The sequence below is a fragment of the Henckelia pumila genome, chromosome 4 (assembly GCF_033568475.1).
Source record: "Henckelia pumila isolate YLH828 chromosome 4, ASM3356847v2, whole genome shotgun sequence".
Classification (NCBI taxonomy): domain Eukaryota; kingdom Viridiplantae; phylum Streptophyta; class Magnoliopsida; order Lamiales; family Gesneriaceae; genus Henckelia; species Henckelia pumila.
The window spans coordinates 136,644,638-136,670,892 of record NC_133123.1 but is presented as its reverse complement, the minus strand read 5'-3'; the positions used below and the strand labels follow the sequence as shown (position 1 = coordinate 136,670,892).

General features: G+C 36.2%; 1 protein-coding gene and 1 non-coding gene across 2 annotated transcripts; both read left to right on the top strand.

Annotated features, from left to right (window-relative positions):
* Positions 1-10,259: 10,259 nt before the first annotated feature.
* Positions 10,260-10,365, top strand: LOC140869940 (small nucleolar RNA R71). The gene has a single exon (XR_012146928.1). It is a non-coding gene; the product is annotated as a small nucleolar RNA R71 (small nucleolar RNA).
* Positions 10,366-24,878: 14,513 nt separating this feature from the next.
* Positions 24,879-25,710, top strand: LOC140861832 (zinc finger BED domain-containing protein RICESLEEPER 2-like). The gene is made up of 2 exons (XM_073264834.1): positions 24,879-25,354; positions 25,497-25,710. The coding sequence occupies exons 1-2, from the start codon at positions 24,879-24,881 to the stop codon at positions 25,708-25,710; spliced, it is 690 nt and encodes a 229-aa protein (XP_073120935.1).
* Positions 25,711-26,255: the final 545 nt, after the last annotated feature.

Genomic DNA, 26,255 nt, shown 5'->3' with positions numbered 1-26,255 from the left:
CCTTCTGAGCAACCACATAACAAAAACATTTTTATTAAATACGTCATTATTCAAATATCACATCATTAAAATATTTCAAACAATTCACAATCAAATATCCCACAAACCAGACATTTGTGTCTCCACAATCATTTTATTAATACTCATTTATTTTTCATTCACATAAAGTAGTTTATCAACTTTATTTTATAAAGACTGATTCGTAAAGAAGAGTAAAATTAATTTTTAAGACTAAATTTATTATAATAAAATATTTAAAAATAATTTTTTTCTTTTTGACAAGAATTTAAAAAATAATTGATCGAACACATAAACAGCAATACAAATATTTTGAAAATTATATTTTAATATTAAAACTTTATATGATAACAATACGAATTGTATTAATATTTACAATTACACTAATTATATTTGTTTTTAAAATTTATACATTCCACTTGACATAATAAATGTCTTCCACAATGGAGGACATTTATTAAGGAGTACATTTCGAGAAACATTTCAAAGTCCAAATATTTCAAAATCCAAATATTCACCGTTGTGGATGTACTTAATATTAGAAATGCCTAGTTTAAGGGTGTGTTTGTAATCACTAAAAAAAGTGATTGTTAGTTTTTGATTTAAAAAAATTATTTTTGTGTGTTTCTTAAACCTAGATTATGTGTTAGCTTATGCTTAACTTAATTGAAATCCAAAAGCTAGTCATGTGGTGATTATGATTCTCCAAAAGTGATTCTAATAAGAAGGTCATTGTTAAAATCACTCTAATCACTTATTTATCAAACACTACCCAACTTTGATTTTTAGATTTTCACATTTGTTTTCAAACACTACCAACTTTTGATTTTTCTTAACTTTTTTATAATCTATAAATTAATTACTTCTACAAAAACACAATCCATTGCAAACATTCCCTAAGTTTATTAGATTGCCATTTGCCTCTATAGTTTATATAGAGTCTAGGATACATATAATCTAGAATCTATGCTAGAAATAATGTAAACTATATATCTAACAATGAGGGCGATTTTGAATATTCTAACAATTCAATAATATAGCTAAAAAAACATACACACACACACAATTCAATAATGATATAATATTAATGTCTCCGGCAAGTGGTATACTGGTACTACGTATTTTTTTTTTGACGTAAGAACTTGCAGGTATTACATGTTTTCTTGGTATATCATTATTCGTTTTGAAAGAAAAAAACGCTACAGACGACAAAGTTTTAGATCCCATCACTTTGTATTTTATTTATTTGCGACCTAGGAAAATAACTAAATAATAAACCTATCGATAACTCATAACTTTTTTTAAAAAATTAATAATAATAATAACAACAACGCCGCATAAAAAAATCGATAGGTGTAGTGAAAATGCCATGTCTACTTTACATAGTGCATGTCCAAGCCTTAAATGACATTTATTTTTATATACTGACATGAAAAACCATTTATTATTCTCTAAAAAAAATTACCAACTCCAAAAAAAAAGAAAAAAAAAACAACTCGAAAAGGGAAAAAGACATTTATTATGCTTTATAACATTATCGTATGACTATTAGATTCACCGTCAAGATTTGCGGATTAAATTTCGTTAAGAGCAAATTGGTGATAAATCCCTAACCTCAAACTTGACATTTCCTTAGCTCCTTATCCATAAGATTCTTTGCAATAGCTCCCTAGGACCATCAAACTTGAATAATTAAATGATAAATTCTTGTACTTGATTTATGCTTATTTATGCTTAAAATCTAAAGACTTTATGCTAAAATATGAAGATTTTGTGCTTAATTATGGTACAAAGAATCATGCGCTAAAATGGTATCAAAGCCTTAGGTTTATTATTCAGACTTTATATTATTCGTTAATTCATATTTTTATTTGTTGAGGAGAAGAATTTTATAAAAAATGACTTCAAACGAAGGTTTGAATCAAGAGGATTTTATTTATATGAAATCCTATAAACAAGTTAATCTATGCACAATAGATTACTTGCAACATGTTGTGATTAATGCTCTCGATTTCAAAGGGGTAAAGAAAGATGATTTATAACTCTCAATTTTTAGAAATTACCTCAGATTTCTCTAAACTCTCCGGAGATCTTAGAGAAATCCAAAAGACGATACAATATTACAGCAATCAGCTGTATGAAATACCTCGGCAGATTGAAGAATTATCCTTAAGAAACAAGAAGAAATTCTTGGGACTCTAAAGGATCTTCAAACTAAAATCATAAATCTAGAACATACTTCTGGTTCTAGTAAAGGAGGAAGGTTACCACTCTCGTTTGGTACTGAACCTTTGTTATATCAGAAAGGTAAAACTAAAATGGTTCATAAACCTTTAACTGATGATGAAATGGTGATTAATCTTATAAAAGCAGCATCAAAGAAAAATACTATCTGATGACTACCTTAGAAAGATTAAATCTCGAGGATCTACAAGATCTTGCGGATTCTTTTGCGAATCTCAAAGTAGTAGATCTAAAAATGAATTCCCCTAAGGGTGAAAAACCAATAGGGAATCCCCCGAGATATGTGGTTAAAACAGAAGAACCACATAGTGAGTTCCATGTTGGAGAAAATTCACATCCAACAGGAACCAGATCAAGAAGGAGTAAGATACCACTCCATCAAACTCCTTACGGGAAAACTGTTTTAGACCCGATACATCCTTATGGGGTTATGTTAAACCTTGATGTTCTGGATTTCAAAAGCAGAGAAGATCTTATAGATGATTGGACGTCAGCTATGAGAATTGCAGCAGGAACACTAGATCTCAATAAAGAAGGATTCATAAAACTTCTAGAAATGAGTCTAATGGGATCCGTTAAGATCGCTTGGGATATAACTATGCCAGAAACTAAGGAATCAATCCTAGCAGGGGAATCCCTCAGCGAGATTGGAGGAAGAATGGTCACCCTATTTAAAGCACAATTCATAGGGGTAGACTATTTCAATAATCAAGATACAGAGAAAAAGAGAAGATATACTCAAGCTCTTTATAGCCTCGAGTTACATGATATATGTTTAGTTGATGAATACATTATGTTATTCACTAAATACAGATTGAATTCGGGAGTCAAGGAAAATGTAGCTATTCAGCTATTTTTCGCAAAAATGTCAAGTCCCTGGAAAGAAATGCTGATTAAAGAATACGTTCCAGGTAATCTTGATACATTGGCAAGACGCGCCTCCTTTTTGAAAGGAAAATTGGCAGAATGGTGTCACATGGCAGCATTACAGAAGAACTACAAGAAAATAAGGGGTATAGATAAACGTACACCTTTATGTTGTAAAGAAAATGATCTTCCAACAATCATTGGAAACAGATCACAGGGATTTAAAAGAAAGAAATTCAGAAATAATCCCTATAATAAAAGAATGAAAAGTTCTTGGAAACCAAGAACATTTTGGTCCAAACAAAAGGCAAGATCCTATAGATCGGGTAGAAGAATTGGACCTACAAGAACATCCCCAGCAACAGGCTCATCACAAAACAGGGGAAGAACACCATCAAGAAAAACTTTCAGAAGAACTCATACAAGAGCAAGTGAAAGTTTCAAGGATTGCAATTGCTGGACATGTGGAGCAAGATGACATATATCTACAAATTGTCCAGAAAACGAGAAAAAAAGAGTTAAACTTTGAAGCAACACCAGATATGGATGATGCGGTCTTCTTTCAATATCTAGTCCAAGTATATCAATTTGAGGATATACCCTCAGATGAAATCATATACGAAAAAGAGATATTGTTTAATCAAGAAGTTTCTGAGGATGCATCAGAATCAGAATCAGAGTAAAGAGTAAGTGTTTCAGCATGAAACACATGAAAGTTTGGCTGGGTTATTTAGTCAAACCACGATATCTCATAATATGGTCCAAAAGATTATGAGAGAAAATCCAACATTACAGAAGTACCAAGGATTTTCGGCAGGACAAGTTGAAAGAGTTTTAGGAAACCTAGGGCTAAGACAAAGAATACATAATTTGATTTATACGGTATTCAGAAGGGAAATGGCGATCCCTATGGAGTTAACCAGTAATCAAATTGAGATGCAGTTAATTCCCTTTGAAGAAATTAGAGAGGAATTACAGAAATCGAAAGCAGAAGTAGCAAAGACAATGTCTTGGATTCATATTGGAGCAATCCAGATTATGATCAAAGCTAATTTTAAAGAGGGAATAGATTCACCCATAGATATCGTAGTATGCGATAAAAGAATGGGGAATATTCAAGATGCGATTTTAGGAACTATCTCGAGAAATTTATGTGCAGAAAAAATTGTGGGAGTTATTTATCCAAGAATAGCCTACAATTTAGCTGACAGAGATTTTAGTCGAGCTTTGACGTTGCATCAAAACTTCAAGGAAAAAAGACTAATGAAGGAAGGTAATAGTTCATATTCTATTACATATCAAATTTCATATGCTCTTTCTAATACTCACCATTCTGAATTATTTATTAGAAATGAGTTCATTGAAATTCCAGAGATCTTTGGGAAAGTTGTTCAAGCAATATACCCGGAAAGAATCGAGTTTCCTTTAATTCAGGAAACATACATTCAAATTCAAGACAGATCGGTTCTATACAGAGACCTTAAAATAGAACCGCGAAGGTTATCATTTCAAGGTGACCGAATGACAAGTCGAAGGTGGGAAAAATCTCCTATTCAGGAAATTTCACCAGAAGAAAAAGAGTTTTCAATAATAGAAAAACTTAGATCTCCAGAAGGATGTAAAGAAGTCAAAATAGTATTCAAAATTACAAGTCACAGGAACCAATTTTCTTGTAACTCGATTTACTATTTAGAACAACAGGTAAAAAGAACTTACCAAGGATTAATAAATGTTGGTGAATTGGAAGTTCAGATTTCGGAGATCCCAGGAAAAGTAATAGATCAACTAATTCTTGTCTTAGAATTTCTGGAAGATCATAAACCATGGAAACACCTTGAAAAAGGAATAGAGTTCATGGAAAAAGAAAAAAACTTGAAGAATTCAATAAGAATCCTGCGAGATGGAGAAACAAGAAAATTGGATAAGGGAAAATCCCTTAATCAGATTCGAAAACTCTGTTCACAAACAGAGGAAGAAGCAACTTTTAAAATTAGTAAGTCATGAACATGATTTACTAGAACGCATTGAAGAAGTAGAAAGGAGTAACCATACTCTACCTTCTGAGGCCTTAGGTCAACTAAAGGTAAATAGTCTTAATCAGATTACTGAGTTACAACACAGTCTGTTAAACATGGGAGCCATTTAGTAATCCCTTTAAAAAATGACAACAAGTCGTTTCTCCATATACATTCTGATAGGGATGTTGTATGAACAATATAAGACTGAATACTTTGCAGCTTATATTGACTCGGGAGCAGGAATTTGTACAGCAAAAAGAGGAGTCTTCCCTGAAGAATGTGAAGAAGAATTGCCAAAAATTGCTGGACGAGATTTCTCTCAAAGAATTTTAATTCTTTGCAAAGGCATAAAGCAAGCAGAGATCCTTATGGGAGAAGCAGGTTAAACACCTTGGTACAAGGTAAAGACACCACCAATCTATTTTCATGATACATGAGCTGATATCCTGTTAGGAAATAACTTCTTACAAATGTTTAAAAAGTACACACAAGACAATGAGTCAGGAAGACTTATGTTCACTACAATTTGTGATCATAAAATTATCGTTCAAAGACTCAAGGTTGTTTTTTATCGATAATTGCCGATAACATTTCGCAGCCAGCGTGGTTGTTGCGTAATTTTGTGCCCGCAAGTGCACGGTGTCAAGTTTTAATATAAAAAATGAGTCCAAGTTGATCCCACGGAGAATGAATAAATGATATTATATCAAATATTTGCAACTAATAAAATCCTAATTCTATGTAGAGCTACGAAAGTGGTTTGATTTTTATAAAACAAAAATTTGCAAGAAACAAAACTAAATAACCACGAGTTCACGAGAGAAAAATTCAATAAGCGAAGAATTCTAGAGGTTCGACTTCACTTGACCATCCACCAGTTTAATTCATAGAGAAATCTATATCATAAATTCTTCTAGTTTACTAACCAAGAATCCCTATTATTTTTTACTACCTCTCTCGAGTGTCAAGCAGAAATTCGTATTCAATAGCAAACTCAATATCTCTATCTAAGTTCAACTATTAAATCCGGTAAATAGCAAAATAATTCTTACAAAGGCTTCAATGGAGTTATAGGCCTCTCGAACTCTATAAACACCAATGATGTATTTTCCTACGGTCCTATTCAAAATCGCCTCTCTGGAGTGCTAGATTTCAAATAAATTTAACAATTCAAGTAATGATCAGTTAATTGAACGCAATCAATTCAGGAAAACACAAATAAACCGAATGAATAATTCTAATATATCAATCAAAATATCAAAAACATGGTTTCAAGTCAAGCTACGTCGTTCCTCTAGACAAAGGAATTAGTTCATAATGAAAATAAAAACCAAACAAAGCATGTTCTTGAACATAATTCAAAAATTAGGAGAAAAAATGAAATAAAAATGAAGGTAGATGATGCTTCTCCGTCTCCGGTAGTCGCTTCGTCCGTCTTCGCGCCAAGAATGCTTCTTCTCCCTTTTCCTTGGTCTTTAGCCGTCTCTAGCCTTCAAAAACTCTGAATACTCTCTAAACCCTCGTATCCCTCAAAAATAAGCTATCAAAACCCTTTTAAATTCGATTAAAGACTTTACATATTTTTGGAGACTGCGCAGCGCTGGAGCGCTACTAATTCGGCGCTTGGGCGCTCAAGTTTCGTATTTTATTTTTCAATGACGGACGTATAGCGCTGGAGCGCTCAAAAGATGGCGCTGGGGCGCTCTGGACATGAATTTACGGGCGCTGGAGCGCTGGAAAACTAGAGCTGGGGCGCTACTTGTTCTTCCATTTCACCATCTGCGCAGCATTTTTGTAAAAATCATAACTTAAGTTCTAGCCGTCGGATCGAGCTGAAATTTTGACAGCAACTTTAAAACATCCTAAATTCAATTTGAACGGTGGAGATCGGATTTAGTGTTGGTAACATTCCCAGTAATTTTCTGACGTTTGCTGTCCTGTAATTCGGCTTTCCGCTTTTTCTTGCTACTTTTCTTCAAATCCTTGTAACTCACAAAAACAACAACAAATACGCATAATATCCACTCGATACATCACAAAATCCAAGTCAAATCATATATAAATTAAGTGCATAAAATGCACTTATCAAATCCCCCCAAACTTAGACTTTTGCTAGTCCCGAGCAAAACAGTAATGAGCAATATAGTCGACCTCTGAATTTTTACATTTCAAGATTCAATACACATGCCCACTAATTTTCTCAAGAGTTCTCGTGTGTGTGTGATTTGCCAATCTCATCTACCCACCTAACTTTCGGTAAAATCATGCAATCCGTAAGCTTCATAAAATCATTAACTCCGCCCTCAAGTTTCAAAATACTCTCAACCAAGTTTAACTTTTACTCACACAGATCAACATGACTTTTTCGGTTAACATTAGGCTCAAGTATAATCAGCAGGAGATAAGCATCCATATATATATCAATGACAAGGACTCATGATGCAAAGCAAAGGGAATTGAATATTTTCAATTTGTGCAGGATTATGAGTAGCTAAAATTTTTTTATTTGCATTGCCAGACATTAGTCTTGGCTTTCTTCTACTCCATACATCTCCATCTTTATGCCTTGTATTTGGACTAGAATTTCAATCCATTTTTTTTTCTTTTCAAGGTCTCCCCTCACCTTACTTTCTCCGCCATTATTTTTCTTTGAACTTTTTAGCTACTCAATTTGTTTTGGATTTTTCATGAATATAGAATGGCTAAAAAAAAACTCAATAGATTCGGAAAAAAAACGCCTAAATCACTTCTGTGATCTTAAAAATCTACCTCAGTTTCAAATAAAAATCACAAGAGTTAAGAATCAAATCCTCTAATCCACATCACAAATCCACATCACAAATCCACATAATTTTTTTTAATTGCTAGGAGTATCGAAAATCATGGCATTCGTGCATAAATGTGAGAACTCAAGATTAAATATAGCTAACATAAACTTTTAACACCAAAAATTATTTTCATCATAGGCCAACACAATTACAACATCATGCCTTCAACTCCAACTAACTCATAAAAAATTTCAAATTTTCACAATTTTTAAACACCCCCCCAAACTTAAATTGTGCATTGTCCTCAATGTACAGTATTCATTAAAAACAAGGGACATATACCTTAGGCACCAAGCGTCAGTACTCAGCACCATCTTAATCACTTAAAACTCTTTATCAGGGGTGGCTCCTAAACTCTTTCAGCTCCATACTTTTTAACCTACACAATTCAAAATCATTATTAATGTCTAGTTTCCTCATGATAAAAATAAAAACAAAAACAACTAAAAGAAAATAAAAAAAAACGCAAAAAACAACTAGCTTGGGTTGCCTCCTAAGATGCGCTTAGTTTATAGTCCATAGCCCGACTTTATTTCAATTCTAGCCCGGTTCCATTTTGTTGAGGGTCTTTTCCTTTTTTTTCACCCTCCAAACATATTCAACAATCTTCTTGATCTTTGCTTTCTTTCTCTTCTTCTTCTTTGCTACCTTCGGATCATTCTCTCTTGGCAATTCTACAGCACTAACAACTTTGCAGCAACATTCCATCTTCTTTGATTGTTCAATTATGAATACTTTTTCCATGGATGAATTTTTAACCTCCTTATACACATTAAAGATCACCTTCTCACCATCAACTCCCATCGTCAACTCACCTTTCTTCACATCAATCTTGGCTTCAGCAGTAGCCAAGAACGGTCTCCCCAAAATCATTGGCATATTTGCATCCTCCTCCATATCTAGCACAACAAAATCCGCAGGAAAAATAAATTTATCTACTCTTACCAGTACATCCTCAATGATTCCAAACGGATATGTGATAGATCTGTCAGCTAGCTGCAATGCGATTGTCGTGGGTTTCACCTCTCCAAGTCCCAAACTCCTAAAAACAGACAAATGCATTAAGTTAATACTAGCTCCTAAATCACAAAGTGCTTTATTAAAATTAGAAGAACCAATAATGCAAGGAATCGTAAAACTCCATGGATCTTTTAATTTTTATGGTAGCTTCTTTTGCAGGATAGCACTGCACTCTTCAGTCAGGTTGACAGTCTCGAACTCCTCCAACTTTTGCTTATTAGACATCACCTCCTTCAAGAATTTTGCATAATGCGGCATCTGCTCCAAAGCATCAGCGAATGGAATATTAATATGAATTTTCTTGAAGATGTCAAGAAACTTAGAAAATTTCTCATCCAAAGCTTTCTTCTTGAACCGCTGAGGATATGGCAGAACAGCTTTTGGTACAGGCGGTTTCTCAGAAACAACTGCAGACTTGCTAGAATTTTTTCTATCAGAATTTTCGGTCTCCACCACAATCTCTTCCACTTCCTCATCATTCACTGCCTTTGGGTTATTAGTCTCAAGTTCTTTAACACTTCTAAGAGTAACAGCCTTGCATTGCTCCCTAGGATTAACCTCAGTATTGCTAGGAAACACACATCTCTGCTGATTATTCAATGCATTCGCCAGCTGACCAATTTGTGTTTCAAGATTTTTCATAGAAGCGCTCACATTGGTCAAGTGTGTCTCCATACTATCAAGCCTATTTTCATTCCTCTTAAATCTTGTGGATGATTCTGCAATACAATTACTCACCAAATCTTCCAACGATGTCTCACCTTCACCATTCTGAGTATTGAACCACGGTGGAGGATTCAACACATTCTTATTGTTTGCATATGAAAAATTCTCATGATTACGCAAACTAGGATGATACTGATTGGGTACAGGATTACCTCGATAGTTGTTGTAATTCCTGTTGTTCACATATTGAGCTTGCTCCACACTCTTAAATCCATCAGCAGAATTTACGGCAGTCGCCAGCGAAGCTGTCTCATTAGAACTTTGATTCCCTTTGGTCAGTGCAGCCAACTGTGTAGAAATAATAGCCATCTGAGCAGTCAAAGCAGTGAATGCATCAACCTCATGAATTCCAGCAGGCTTCCTTATTGCAGATCTCTCACTCGGCCACTGATAACTGTTAACAGTCATTTGCTCAAGCATATCATAAGCCTGTTCAGGAAATTTAGAAAATATTGAACCTCCAGCTGCAGCATCCACAGAAATACGAGTTGGCCCATTCAAACCATTGTAGAATAACTCAATCTGTTCCCAGTCCGGAAAATTATGGTTTGGACACTTTCTAAGCAACTCTTTGTACCGCTCCCAGGCTTCATACAACTGCTCAAAATCTTGCTGTTTGAATGTAGTAATCTCTATTTTCAACTGAGCCGACTTAGCAGGCGGGAAATACTTAGCCAGAAATTTGGAAGCCATATCATCCCATGTAGTGATACTCCCAAGAGGTAGTGATTGCAACCAACTACGAGCATTGTCCCTAAGAGAGAACGGGAACAATCGTAGTTTGATGGTGTCCTCAGTAACACCATGAATCTTTACTTTGTCAGCAATCTCCAGAAAAGTACGCAGGTGCAAATAGCTGCACCCCTGAACTGATTTTGCTGCACCATATTAATAAGAGCTGGCTTCAACTCAAAATTATTCGCCGTGATGTTCTGCCGAGCAATCCCAGAATAATGAGTATTGATCACCGGTCGAAAGTGATCTCTGATCGGCACCGGAGCATTATTGACAGCTCTTTCCCTTTCTTCAGCCATTTGTTGCAACTCTTCTCTTCTAACTTTTCTCAAAGCTTTAACAGTTTTCTCGATTTCCGGATCAAAGAGCAGTGAGTCGTAACTTTGGCTTCTTCGCATAAACTGCATAGACAGTGAAAATTTTAAAATTAGAACCAACAAAATAAAATAAAATAAAATGCTCTAAATCAAAATTAAGACTAATTAGCACAATTTAATATAAATCAAATAAAATTCACTCTCCGGCAACAGCGCCAAAAACTTGTTGCGTAATTTTGTGTCCGCAAGTGCACGGTGTCAAGTTTTAATATAGAAAATGAGTACAAGTCGATCCCACGGAGAATGAATAAATGATATTATATCAAATATTTGCAACTAATAAAATCCTAATTTTATGTAGAGCTACGAAAGTGGTTTGATTTTTATAAAACTAAAATTTGCAAGAAACAAAACTAAATAACCACGAGTTCACGAGAGAAAAATTCAATAAGCGAAGAATTCTAGAGGTTCGACTTCACTTGACCATCCACCAGTTTAATTCATAGAGAAATCTATATCATAAATTCTTCTAGTTTACTAACCAAGAATCCCTATTATTTTCTACTACCTCTCTCGAGTGTCAAGCAGAAATTCGTATTCAAAAGCAAACTCAATATCTCTATCTAAGTTCAACTATTAAATCCGGTAAATAGCAAAATAATTCTTACAAAGGCTTCAATGGAGTTATAGGCCTCTCGAACTCTATAAACACCAATGATGTATTTTCCTACGGTCCTATTCAAAATCGCCTCTCTGGAGTGCTAGATTTCAAATAAATTTAACAATTCAAGTAATGATCAGTTAATTGAACGCAATCAATTCAGGAAAACACAAATAAACCGAATGAATAATTCTAATATATCAATCAAAATATCAAAAACATGGTTTCAAGTCAAGCTACATCGTTCCTCTAGACAAAGGAATTAGTTCATAATGAAAATAAAAATCAAACAAAGCATGTTCTTGAACATCATTCAAAAATTAGGAGAAAGAATGAAATAAAAATGAAGGTAGATGATGCTTCTCCGTCTCCGGTAGTCGCTTCGTCCGTTTTCGCGCCAAGAATGCTTCTTCTCCCTTTTCCTTGGTCTTTAGCCATCTCTAGCCTTCAAAAACTCTGAATACTCTCTAAACCCTCATATCCCTAAAAAATAAGCTATCAAAACCCTTTTAAATTCGATTAAAGACTTTCCATATTTTTGGAGACTGCGCAGCGCTGGAGCGCTACTAATTCGGCGCTGGGGCGCTCAAGTTTCGTATTTTATTTTTCAATGACGGACGTATAGCGCTGGAGCGCTCAAAATACGGCGCTGGGGTGCTCTGGACATGAATTTACGGTCGCTGGAGCGCTGGAAAACTAGAGCTGAGGCGCTACTTGTTCTTCCATTTCACCATCTGCGCAACATTTTTGTAAAAATCATAACTTAAGTTCTAGCCGTCGGATCGAGCTGAAATTTTAACAAAAACTTTAAAACATCTTAAACTTCAATTTGAACGGTAGAGATCGGATTTAGGTATCTGTAACATTCCCAGTAATTTTCTGAAGTTTGCTGTCCTGTAATTCGGCTTTCCGCTTCTTCTTGCTACTTTTTTTTCAAATCCTTGCAACTCACAAAAACAACAAAAAATACGCATAATATCCACTCGATACATCACAAAATCCAAGTCAAATCATATATAAATTAAGTGCATAAAATGCACTTATCAGTGGTGATAAAGGAGAACTTTTTCATCCAAAAATGAAAGATCCAAGAAGGTTTGGAGAAACCATGTTAAAAATAACAACAGAACAAGAACTCCAAATAGAGGATATGGAGCTTCTCAAGGTAATTCTAAATCACAGAGATATAGAGTTAGAAAAATAAGGTATCCCTTGAAGATGTCAAAAAGAGGCTTAAAGAAAGTTACAACGAGCATCCTTTGGCATGGTGGGATAGAAATCAACTCAAAGTCAGTCTTACTCTAAAGGAAGACAAAGAGTATGAATTTGTCAGATATAAGCCTACCCCGATAAACATAACATATCAAAGAGATATGAGAATGATTATCAAAGAACATTTGGACCTTGGTCTAATCAAAAAAGGAGTTTCACCATATAGCAGCCCAGGTTTTTTGGTAAGAAATCATGGTGAAATAAAAAGAGGGAAAACCAGGTTAGTTATTAACTACCAAGGTATTAATAAAATCCTGGAGTTTGATGGATACTTCATACCGAGTAGAAAAAACCTAATTAGCCGTGTACAAAATGCTAGAGTGTTCTCAAAATTCGATTGTAAATCTAGATTTTACCAGATTCGAATGGAAGAAGGCAGTAAGAAATTCACAGCCTTCTCTACTCCACAAGGACACTATATTTGGGAAGTTATACCTATGGGATTGACTAATACACCCCAGATATTTCAAAGAAAGATGGATAACCTTTTTAAAGATTATTTCAACTTTATGTTTGTTTTTATTGATGATATTCTTATAGCATCAAAAAACATAGACGAACACATTAAACACTTAGAGATTTTCTCAAAAATTTGTAAACAAGAGGGACTGGTCTTATCTGAAAAGAAAGCAATCATAGCAACAAGGAAAATTGAATTCCTTGGTATTGAGATTGATGAAACTGGAATAATTCTACAACCCCATATTGTGGAAAAGGTAAAGAATTTTTCAGATAAACTTAAAAACGTAAAACAACTCCAGAGTTTTCTTGGAGTAGTTAATTTTGCAGGGATGTTCATTAACAACCTAGCAATTTACAGAAAAGTGTTCAGTCCTTTGTTGAAAAAGGATGCTAGGTTTATATGGACCGATGACCATACTAAAGGGGTAAACCAATTAAAGGAGATATGAAAGAATCTCCCAAAAATGGCTATACCCGTAGATGAAGATGATCTGGAATTATTTACGAATGCCAGTGACGATTGGTGGGCAGCAGTCCTTACCAGGATCACTTCAGATAGAGAAATACCATGCAGATACTGTAGCTAGGGGTGTTCATTATTCGGATATAACCAAAAAAACCGACCGAAAAATCGATTTTTCGGTTTTTCGGTTCGGTTTTGGATTTAATTTTTAGTTTTTTTGGTTTTCCGGTTCGGTTTCGGTTTTTATGCATAATAAAACCAAAATCACCGAACCGGTCGGTTATAATTTATTTATATTAAAAATATAATCCTAGCCAGCTGGACTCTTGGGTTAGTAAGTAAGTTTCTAATTTTTAATACATTTTATTTTCTTACTTTTTCATTCTCACTTCTCTCACGCATCGCTACCCATTTGCCCTAGCCGTCACTCACAAAATCTAGCAATCTACCGTCGGCCGAAGCTTTCTCTTCCTTGGACTCGCTCACGCCTCCAACCAGCCACTGCCCATCCGCGGCTCGACTGCTAATCTCCTCTATTCCAGTCTGCCATACAAAATTACCAGCCAATCTCCAGCACTGCCCATCGGTTTGTTTCTTCAAACTTGGCTTAATGATTGCTTGATATTCTCTCATGGTCTATAAAGGAGACTTTTAGATAAAAGTGTTGCATAGACTTTTAGATTGTACAGGGAACATTTCTTTAACTTTATGGAATTTTGTATTGGTTCCGTTGGTTTTCTTGAATCCAGAATCCAGAATCCATACGATTATAGAATCAATTTTTTTGAACTTAAAAAATTACTGGAAGTGTGGTTCAATTATCACATCGGTGAAATTGTTAACTTTTTTTAGTCAAAACTCAAAGTTCCTAATCCACGTGAAATATCAAAAACGCTTATTTCATCTAGTGAGAATTAAATACGAGTATTAGTCCTTGAACTTTTATAAAAAATTGCACAAAATTACCTTTATTAATGTGATTTTTGATTAGTACAAGTGGCTAAAAAAATCAACGTAAAATCTAACTTTGAGATGTTTCTTCAATAATTTACTATGCTTTATTTTCCCAAATTTGGTGTCTTTTGACTTTCAAGTAAAGCAACACTTTCTTTTTGTTTATTTTTCTATTCATTTCTTTGCTGAATTGTTTCATCTGTTCTTATTTTAATCTTCATATTTTGTTAATTGCATTCTTAGATGGCTGAAGTTGATAGCAAGCTTGGTGAAAGTAATAATTCAAATGACGAGCCACCTATTACGTCTACAAAAACTGCTGATGAGTCAAAGAAGAGGAAATCTGTAAGGCAAAGATCAACTGGTTGGAAACATTTTGAAAGGTATGATGACTGTGATGGGAATAAAATGAAAGAGTGGGTGTCCGGTGAGCCAACTTGTGGCTAAGGGCTTTGATGACTCTTTGTATAAACAATCTTTTGTTTAATATAATTTACACTTTTATTAATGACAATGACTTTATCTTTCTTCATATTGTTATATTGTGATATACTATTGTTGTTTTGATAAAGACCTTGAATATACTATAGTGTATGTAAGATGTGGTAGAACATGGGGATGTCTATCATGAAACACATCTTATAGTCACTGTATATTTTAAACTGTTCCTAGTCGATTGAGCCGTCCGATAATAAGGATAAGGATCGCTCGAGTTTGAGACTAGCATTTGCGATGCGGAGTACCACGTTTCATTGGTAAGGAACATAGAGATGTTCAAAGCATGCAAATGGATATTCATATGATGAATGATCGAACTACCCTATCCGAACTTTCCAAGTGGTTATCACTTATCGAGTGGATAAAGTCCGCGGTTTTGGTTGTACACCATTAGTCCTTACTACTTGAGACATCATTGAGACTCTATATGCTAGTACTGTGCTTTGACTCGTTTACCGACTCTATTGGGGTCATCAGGTGTCGGGATTGGGTACAGTTACAACACATATAGGAGTCGATGCTTTGTTGTCAAGGATTCACCACATACTTGCGAGTGTGGATATCCTATACGATCTGAGGAGATATTAGTGTGACGAATCTCTGGCCAGAGTACATGATGTGATTTAAAAAATGGTTTCTTAGTAGCACATGCGATGTCACTATTTGATCTTCAAGATGCATTGCATAGTTATCGAATCTCGAGCGACTCTCGATATACCAATGGTTGTTGATTCGATCGGGATATATGGATGAAGGGACCGTACTGTACGCTAACCAAAATCTATTGGTTCTTGTAGGCACTATCAGTGATACCTAGGGAATCATGGGGCGATGTTGCTAGACGCTCTTACCATGATTCGATGGGCAAGTCGGAAATTGTTGTTCCGAGTCACAAGGAGTTGTGAGCCCACGGCTAGCTGTATCCCTGAACCATTGAGGGTCACACAGTGTAATGGATTTTTAATCCCCGTTGAGATAGTTAAATTTAAAGAGTTAAATTTAATGAACGAAGAAGTTGGACTTCTTATTTAAGAGTAGAGGAGTAAGATTTCCTAAAATGACATAGGGATGGCCATTTTTGGAAATCACTGAATTCGGATTCAGAAAAATTTATCTTGACTTTAAAAGGTGCAGAAATGGTTTCTGTGCACATTGGTGAAATCGGTTTATCAATCGGAGTCACGATGAATTTTATATTAATTTCTGAACATGCGGGCTTTGCTTGTCGGGCTTGAACTTATGACTAATGGGCCCTAAGCTGTTAGTGGCCTACATTATAAATAAGTTATTGCAGTACAGAAATTACACACAACAGGTCACAAGGATTTTTCGAAAACCCTAGTTTATTTTAAAAAAAGGTGGCCGTCCCCCCCTCTCCCTCTACTCGAGAAAATCCAGCCTGTGATTTTGAATTACAGTCTGGTTTAACGGATCAAATTCGTTAATCTCTTCGTAGAAAACTTCTGATAGATTTTCTAGTGCAATCTATCAGAGGGATTAAATATCCGTTCGTGGACCTGATTGAAGAACAGTTCGTCCATCAGTTCCAGGGATATACAACAAGAGCAGAGAAATCTGTTGGTGTCCAAAATCTCGATTCGAGATTAAAGGTAAAAATTTTATAATTGTTATTTAATTTTTACACACACAATTTAATCGTAAGGTTGATACCTATTATGGAATCGTTCCATACAAAATTTTTAAACTTCCGCTGCACCGGGTATCAATCCTAATTGATCTGAACGCCGCGTTCTCCAACAGTGGTATCAGAGACAGGTTGCTCAGATCAAGCGATTAAATTAATCGATTGTACAAAATTTTTTAGGTCTCGGTTTTTGAAACAAAATAAATATTTTAAAAATAAAAAATATTTTTTTTCGGGCAAAAACCCGGGCAGCGATTGGATCGCTGCCCGGGGCAGGGGCAGCGATCGTCGCTGCCCCGGGCAGCGCACGGCGCTGCCCATGGGCAGCGATCGTCGCTGCCCTAGGGGCAGCCGGGCTGCCCGGCCCGGGAAAATTGTTTTGATTGGTCCACGAGGCGTCGGATCGAATTGTTCGAGTCCGAAAATTTTAAAATTGATTTTTGGATAAATTTGAATTTTTGGAAAATTTTAATATTTTATCCTTTAATTGAATTTTGAAATTAATTATTTTTGGTACAATTGATGATAAGATATGATCTTATGGATATATTGAGTAAAATATGATTTTATGTATAAAATTGGATTTTATAGATAAAATATGATTTTATTTGATAAAAAGATAAAATATGATTTTATATGTAAAATAAGATTTTATGTATGAAATATGATTTTATCTTTTTAAATTTAAATTGCCATTGCATGTTATCCAATAAATTAATTTTGAATTAAATGTTATTGGATAAGGATGATCGATTGCCATGACCAATTTTGTAGGTGTATGTTAGGAATTTACATTTGTTTTATTATTGTTGGTTTTATTAATGGGCCTGGTTTATGGCCCAATATGAATGTCATATGTAATAAAAGTGGGCTTGGTTTATGGCCCGTTCCCACCCCTTAAAAATGTATCCCCTACTTGTCATTGTTATTTATTGTAAATACATTAGATTTAGTGGGAGATCAAGATTTGAAGATGGAGGTGGGCCCAACAGACAATAAAGACAGAAGAAATGTAAATTGGAAGCAAATGTAATAGGATTGCATTGCATACTGCATATTACCTAGGATTGGACTAAGACTCGTGATTGGCAACCACGGATCAATTAGAAATGGAATCGATCATCCTATATAATATGTGATATTATAGTTGTATGCATGTTTTAGACATAATTGTGTGAATCCGGCAAGCATACAAAATTTTAAAAAATGATGAGACAAATTTTTATAATTAAAAATCCCTCATTTTAAATATGATTTAAAATTGATATCAAGATAAATAAAGGAAATTTAAATTTGTTTAAATGTTCCTACCTTCCATCAACGATCAATGTATGAGATGCTACCCGCGGATACGGTCCGGCTCATATTATTGGGGGGCCCGTTCGTCGGAAAGCTGTACATTAGATCGACACATGTTGTAAGTTGGGTGGAACTCCCATGGGATCGGCTCATATTATTGGGGGATCCACATGGCGATCGTCCATCACAACTTAATATTGATGGGTCATCTTGACATGTCACAATAATCGGCGTCATATTATTGGGACCTTATTGGACATGAGGTAAAAACGTGGAGGTTGCTTTGGAAGCAATTGGGCTCTACCTTTTGAAAATTATGGTTGGCTGATATTATTCGGGACCATAAGTTTGTCAATTGGACTCCATGTTCTCACTAAGGAAAACAGTTTCCCGTTTTCACTAGAGGGTAGTGAAATCGTTAAAATAGTGGGAGTGAGATTCATAAAATAAATTTCGCCTATTTTATGTCTTAGTAAATTGCTTAAACAATCACTTTGTCTGTTTCTTTTCAGTATTTCATAAGATGAATTCGCGTAATCCACTTTTCTCGATCCTCGAACAAAATAAGTTGACTGACGCAAACTATACGGAATGGTTCCGTAAGTTGAAGATTGTCTTGACTTCTGAGAAGATGCTCTACGTGTTAGAAAAATCTCCTCCGAAGGAAGCACCAGCTGACGTAAGTCCGGAGGAGTTAGCCAAGCTTGATACATGGTGGGACCATGATATCAAGACCAAATGCTATATGCAAGCCTCGATGTCTGATGAACTCCAGAGGCGATTTGAGGACACCGTGAATGCTGCTGACATTCACGTTCAACTCAAGGAACTTTTTGGGGCTCAATCGAGGGCTGAAAGGTTCGCTACTGTAAAGGAGCTAATGACGTGTCGCATGCGTGAAGGGACTTCGGTCCGTGATCATGGGGTACGAGTGATTTGGCTCATACAGAAGTTGGTAACCCTTGATTTGGTGTTGGAGCATGAACTCAACGTGGACTTACTACTTCTGTCTCTTCCTTCTTCGTTTGACGGATTTGTGGTAAATTTCAATATGAACGAGATAGAGGCCTCCCTTGAAGAGATGGTCAATATGCTTGTGACATATGAATCCACATTAAAGAAGGATAAACCGGCTTTCTTGGTGGGCTCCTCTTCTTCTGCTAAGAAGGGGCCAAGTACAAAGGGTAAGAAACGTTCTGCCCCACCCAAGAAAATCGAACCCGAGAAGAAGTACAAGACAAAGGCTTCAAACATGGAAAAATCCAAGGATGTTTGCCATTACTGCAAGAAGCCCGGTCATTGGAAGCGTAACTGCAAGGAATATCTAGAGCAGTTGCGAACTGCAAAGGGTATGTTCTATATTGAAATAAATGTTTCACTTAATACTACTTCTTGGGTATTGGATACCGGATGTGGATCTCACATTTGCAATGATTTGCAGGTGATGACAAGAAGTCGCAGGCTTAGGATGGGTGAGACCCAGCTGAGGCTCGAAAATGGTTCCAGAGTTGAAGCAAAAGCCGTGGGAGATGTTTATTTAATTTTGCAGAACGGTTTTAAGTTACTTTTAAGGGATGTTTTATTTGTTCCGGATTTGATTAAAAACATTATTTCTGTTTCTATGCTTGATAGAGATGGTTATTCTTGCAATTTTGTGAATGAGATTTGCAATATTTACAAGAGTGAATGTTTAATTGGAAATGGACAACTTGAAAACGATCTATACAACTTAAAACTAAAAGACGTTCCAATAAATTATGTTGATAAACCGGCAACAACAAACAAAAGGAAAATCGATAGCCAAAACCCGGCAAACCTTTGACACGCTAGGCTAGGTCATATTTCCTCAAGGAGGATGAATAAGCTAGTGGGAGAGGGCATGTTTGATATGTCTGATATTAACTCTCTACCTACTTGTGAATCCTGCCTAAAAGAAAAAAATGACTAAATCTCCTTTTAAGGAGAAACCTGAGCGTAGTCAAAATCTGTTGGATTTGATCCATACAGATGTTTGTGGTCCATTTAGAGTTGGGACTCAATATGGCCACACCTACTTCATTACCTTTATTGATGATTATTCAAGGTATGGGTATTTATATTTAATGAAATATAAGTCTGAAGCATTTGAAAAGTTCAAAGAATTCAAGGCTGAAGTAGAAAACAAGCTAGGTAAAAGTATTAAAGCACTTCGATCGGATCGAGGTGGAGAATACTTGAGTACCGAGTTTTTGGACTATCTAAAAGAGAATGGGATTCTCTCTCAGTGGACTCCTCCTATGACACCACAGCTTAATGGTGTATCGGAGCGTCGTAATCGAACTTTGTTGGACATGGTTCGGTCCATGATGAGCTTCACTGAGCTTCCACCTTCGTTTTGGGGCTATGCGCTTGAAACGGCGGTATTGTTGTTGAACAACGTCCACACTAAAGCAGTGGACAAAACACCATACGAGTTATGGAATGGCAAAGCTCCTAAGTATTCGTACTTGAAGATTTGGGGATGTCCTGCTTACGTGAAGCGGACAGTGGGAGATAAGTTGGATAGTCGATCCAGCTTATGTTATTTTGTAGGGTATCCGAAGAATTCAATCGGATATTATTTCTATTATCCTGCTGAAACAAAGGTGTTTGTTTCGAGGAATGCCACCTTCTTGGAGAAGAAGTTCTTATTGGATAAGAAAGGCGAGATGATGGAACTCGAAGAAATTCGAGAAGAACCTGAAATACAAAATAACGATCCTACACCTCAGGAACCATTGCTGGACACGCCTGTACCTAGAAGATCCGAGAGGACTTCTAGACCTCCTATTCGATATGGTCTTCTTCTTGAAGGGGATCAAGATGAACCCGATGTTGGATGTGATCCAAGAAACTTCAAGGAAGCAATTTCTGATGCGGATTCAAATTTATGGCTTGAAGCTATGCAGTCGGAAATAGATTCGATGCATACAAACCAAGTTTGGTCTTTAGTAGATCCTCCCGATGGAATTGTTCCAATAGGGTGTAAATGGATCTACAAGAGAAAGCTTGGGCCTGATGGTAAGGTATTGACCTACAAGACACGATTGGTGGCAAAAGGTTATACTCAAAGACAAGGAGTTGACTATGATGAAACTTTTTCACCAGTTGCAATATTCAAGTCCATAAGAATCCTTATTGCCATAGCTGCATGGTATGACTATGAGATATGGCAAATGGATGTGAAGACTGCTTTTCTTAATGGAGACATTAAGGAAGAAATCTATATGAAGCAGCCTGAGGGGTTCACATCCATGGGAAGCGAGCATAAGGTATGCAAGCTTCAGAGATCAATTTATGGTCTAAAACAAGCATCAAGAAGTTGGAACCAAAAATTTGATGAAACAATAAAAGATTTTGGTTTCATCAAGAATCCGGAGGAACCATGCGTGTACAAGAAAGTAGTTAAGGATGCTGTGACATTCTTAGTACTTTATGTTGATGACATCCTACTCATTGGGAATGATGTAGGGATGTTGCAGTCAACAAAGATATGGTTATCAGGTAGATTCTCGATGAAGGATTTGGGTGAGGCATCCTATATTCTAGGGATACAGATCTATAGAGATAGATCTAAGAGAATGATAGGACTCACTCAATCAACCTACATCGACACCATATTGAAACGGTTTTCAATGGATGGGTCCAAGAGAGGACATCTACCCATGTGTCATGGAGTTTCTCTATCCAAGTCTATGTGTCCCAAGACTGATGAAGAGATAGAGAAAATGACACATGTACCATATGCGTCAGCCATATGTAGTATCATGTATGGGATGATATCTACCAGACCGGATGTAGCATTTGCTCTGAGTGTCATGAGCAGATATCAAGCTAATCCCGGTCAAATGCATTGGAAAGCTGTGAAGGACATTCTTAAGTACTTACGAAGGACTAAGAATATGTTCATGGTATATGGAGGAAGAGAACTAAAATTGGAAGGCTATACCGACTCTAGCTTCCAAAGTGACGTGGATGACTCGAAGTCAACCTCTGGATTTGTGTTCATGCTCAATGGCGGTGCTGTCTCTTGGAAGAGTTCCAAGCAGGACACCACAGCGGATTCCACCACTGAGGCTGAATACATTGCAGCATCAGCTGCTGCTAAAAAGGCCGTTTGGATGAGGAATTTCGTCCAAGAGTTGGGCGTCATTCCTGAAGTTGTTGGTCCAGTCCCGGTGTACTGTGACAACACGGGTGCCGTTGCTCAGGCAAAGGAACCAGGTCTCATCAAAGATCCAAACACGTACTGAGGAAATACCACATCATCCGGGAGATTGTGGAAAGAGGAGACATCACTGTCGAAAGAGTGGCCTCTGCAGACAATATCGCTGATCCACTTACTAAGCCCTTGCCAGGACCATTATTTGACAAACATCGCGAAGCAATGGGTCTACGTAGTATGACTAGTTGGCTATAGGGCAAGTGGGAGATTGAAAGAGTGGGTGCCCGGTGAGCCAACATGTGGCTAAGGGCTTTGATGACTCTTTGTATAAACAATCTTTTGTTTAATATAATTTACACTTTTATTAATGACAATGACTTTATCTTTCTTCATATTGTTATATTGTGATATACTATTGTTGTTTTGATAAAGACCTTGAATATACTATAGTGTATGTAAGATGTGGTAGAACATGGGGATGTCTATCATGAAACACATCTTATAGTCACTGTATATTCTAAACTGTTCCTAGTCGATTGAGTCGTCCGATAATAAGGATAAGGATCGCTCGAGTTTGAGACTAGCATTTGCGATGCGGAGTACCACGTTTCATTGGTAAGGAACATAGAGATGTTCAAAGCATGCAAATGGATATTCATATGATGAATGATCGAACTACCCTATCCGGACTTTCCAAGTGGTTATCACTTATCGAGTGGATAAAGTCCGCGGTTTTGGTTGTACACCATTAGTCCTTACTACTTGAGACATCATTGAGACTCTATATGCTAGTACTGTGCTTTGACTCGTTTACCGACTCTATTGGGGTCATCAGGTGTCGGGATTGGGTACAGTTACAACACATATAGGAGTCGATGCTTTGTTGTCAAGGATTCACCACATACTTGCGAGTGTGGATATCCTATGCGATCTGAGGAGATATTAGTGTGACGAATCTCTGGCCAGAGTACATGATGTGATTTAATAAATGGTTTCTTAGTAGCACATGCGATGTCACTATTTGATCTTCAAGATGCATTGCATAGTTATCGAATCTCGAGCGACTCTCGATATACCAATGGTTGTTGATTCGATCGGGATATATGGATGAAGGGACCGTACTGTACGCTAACCAAAATCTATTGGTTCTTGTAGGCACTATCAGTGATACCTAGGGAATCATGGGGCGATGTTGCTAGACGCTCTTACCATGATTCGATGGGCAAGTCGGAAATTGTTGTTCCGAGTCACAAGGAGTTGTGAGCCCATGGCTAGCTGTATCCCTGAACCATTGAGGGTCACACAGTGTAATGGATTTTTAATCCCCGTTGAGATAGTTAAATTTAAAGAGTTAAATTTAATGAACGAAGAAGTTGGACTTCTTATTTAAGAGTAGAGGAGTAAGATTTCCTAAAATGACATAGGGATGGCCATTTTTGGAAATCACTGAATTCAGATTCAGAAAAATTTATCTTGACTTTAAAAGGTGCAGAAATGGTTTCTGTGCACATTGGTGAAATCGGTTTATCAATCGGAGTCACGATGAATTTTATATTAATTTCTGAACATGCGGGCTTTGCTTGTCGGGCTTGAACTTATGACTAATGGGCCCTAAGCTGTTAGTGGCCTACATTATAAATAAGTTATTGCAGTACAGAAATTACACACAACAGGTCACAAGGATTTTTCGAAAACCCTAGTTTATTTTAAAAAAAGGTGGCCGTCCCCCCCTCTCCCTCTACTCGAGAAAATCCAGCCTGTGATTTTGAATTACAGTCTGGTTTAACGGATCAAATTCGTTAATCTCTTCGTAGAAAACTTCTGATAGATTTTCTAGTGCAATCTATCAGAGGGATTAAATATCCGTTCGTGGACCTGATTGAAGAACAGTTCGTCCATCAGTTCCAGGGATATACAACAAGAGCAGAGAAATCTGTTGGTGTCCAAAATCTCGATTCGAGATTAAAGGTAAAAATTTTATAATTGTTATTTAATTTTTACACACACAATTTAATCGTAAGGTTGATACCTATTATAGAATCGTTCCATACAAAATTTTTAAACTTCCGCTGCACCGGGTATCAATCCTAATTGATCTGAACGCCGCGTTCTCCAACATAAAAGAGCAAGGTATCGTTATTGTAGTTCAAACTACGTTGTTGATTCAAACTCTAATGGAACATCTTCTTTAAATAATCATATGACGAAGTGTACCCAAAATCCCCATAATGCTAAGACCAAACAAGCTAAATTAATATTTCCACCAAATTCGAATGCTGCGAGTGAAAGTTCATTAAATGTTTGGAGATTTGATCAAGAATTATGTAGAAAAGCATTAGCTCGGATGATAATTATAGATGAGCAACCTTTTAGTCTTGTTGAAAGAGAAGGGTTCAAGCACTTTATTAATATAATACAACCTCTATTTCGAATGCCTTCTCGTGCTACAATAACGAGAGATTGCTTCAAAATTTTCTTTGAAGAAAAGAAAAAACTAAAGTTGGTTTTTAAAGAAACACATCAAATAGTATGTCTCACAACAGATACATGGACTTCGATACAGAGGATAAATTACATGTGTCTTACAGCTCATTTTATTGATAAAGATTGGAAACTACATAAGAAGATCCTAAATTTTTGTCCAATTAGTAGTCATAAAGGTGATGATATGGCGGTTGCAATTACCAAGTGTTTGATTGATTGGGGTTTGGATAAAGTTTTCACAATTACAGTTGATAATGCTAGTTCAAATGATACAACGGCGAAAGAACTTTCAAAACAGTTTAGTAAATGGGGAACTAATTTCATGGATGGTAGTCATATTCATGTGAGATGTGTTGCTCACATTATCAATCTTATTGTTCAAGATGGATTGAAAAAAGTTGGCGATCCTGTGAAACGTGTGGGACAAGCTACAAGATACATCAGGCAATCTCCTGCGAGGATAAAAAGATTCAAAGAATGTTGTGAAATTGAAAAGATAGAAAGTAAAAAATCATTGTGTTTGGATGTCCCTACTAGGTGGAATTCGACGTATTTGATGTTGAATACAACACAAGAATTTGAGAATGCCTTACAAGATATGGTTTTATTGATCCTGGATTGTTGGATTATCTTCTTAATCATAATTGTGAAGATGGAAAGGTTTCAGGTACTCTTACTAGTGTTGACTGGAAGAAAATAAGACACATGGTAAAGTTTTTTGAAACTTTTTATGAACTTACTGTAAGGGTGTCGGACTCATTATATGTTACTTCAAATGTTCAGTTTCATGAAATTGGTGAAGTTCCTTGCATTTTGAAAATGCTATGGATAGTGATGATCTTGATTTGATTTTTATGGCGGAGAGGATGAAAGCTAAATTTGAAAAGTATTGGGGTGTTCCAGAAAAGATGAATAAAATGATTTTTGTTGCTTGTGTGTTAGATCCTCGTTTCAAATTTGAGTATGTTGCTTTTGTTCTTTTGAGTATGTATGGGGAAGAGAAAGGGGGAAAATGAGAGATGATTTAAAGCTCTATATGATATCGTTATATGACGAGTATCGAAAGAGAACTTCAAAAGAATCTCAATCTAAGCAACCTGCTCCAGCTGGTGACACATTTGACATGGCAAGTTCTGGAAACACCCATAAAAGAACCTTAATCCAGCAAGAGTACTTGAGACACAGAGCCATAAGCGGAACTATGGATTCTAAATCAGAGTTGGACAAATATCTTGGTGAAGAAACAGAACCCGTAAATGAAAATTTTGATATCTTGCTTTGGTGGAAAGTTAATTCGCCTAGATTTCCTGTTATTGCTGAGATGACTCGTGATGTGTTAGCAATTCCTATTTCAACTGTTGCTTCAAAAAGTGCATTTAGCACTGGAGGACGTGTGCTTGATCCATTTAGGAGTTCTTTAACTCCTAAATTGGTGCAAGCTCTTCTTTGTACACAAGACTGGATTTGTCATGAATCTTTACCTGTTACAGTAGAAGAGGACTTGGATAAGCTCGAGAAGTTTGAAGATGGTAAAAAAACTAAAAAGTACAATTTTTTTTAT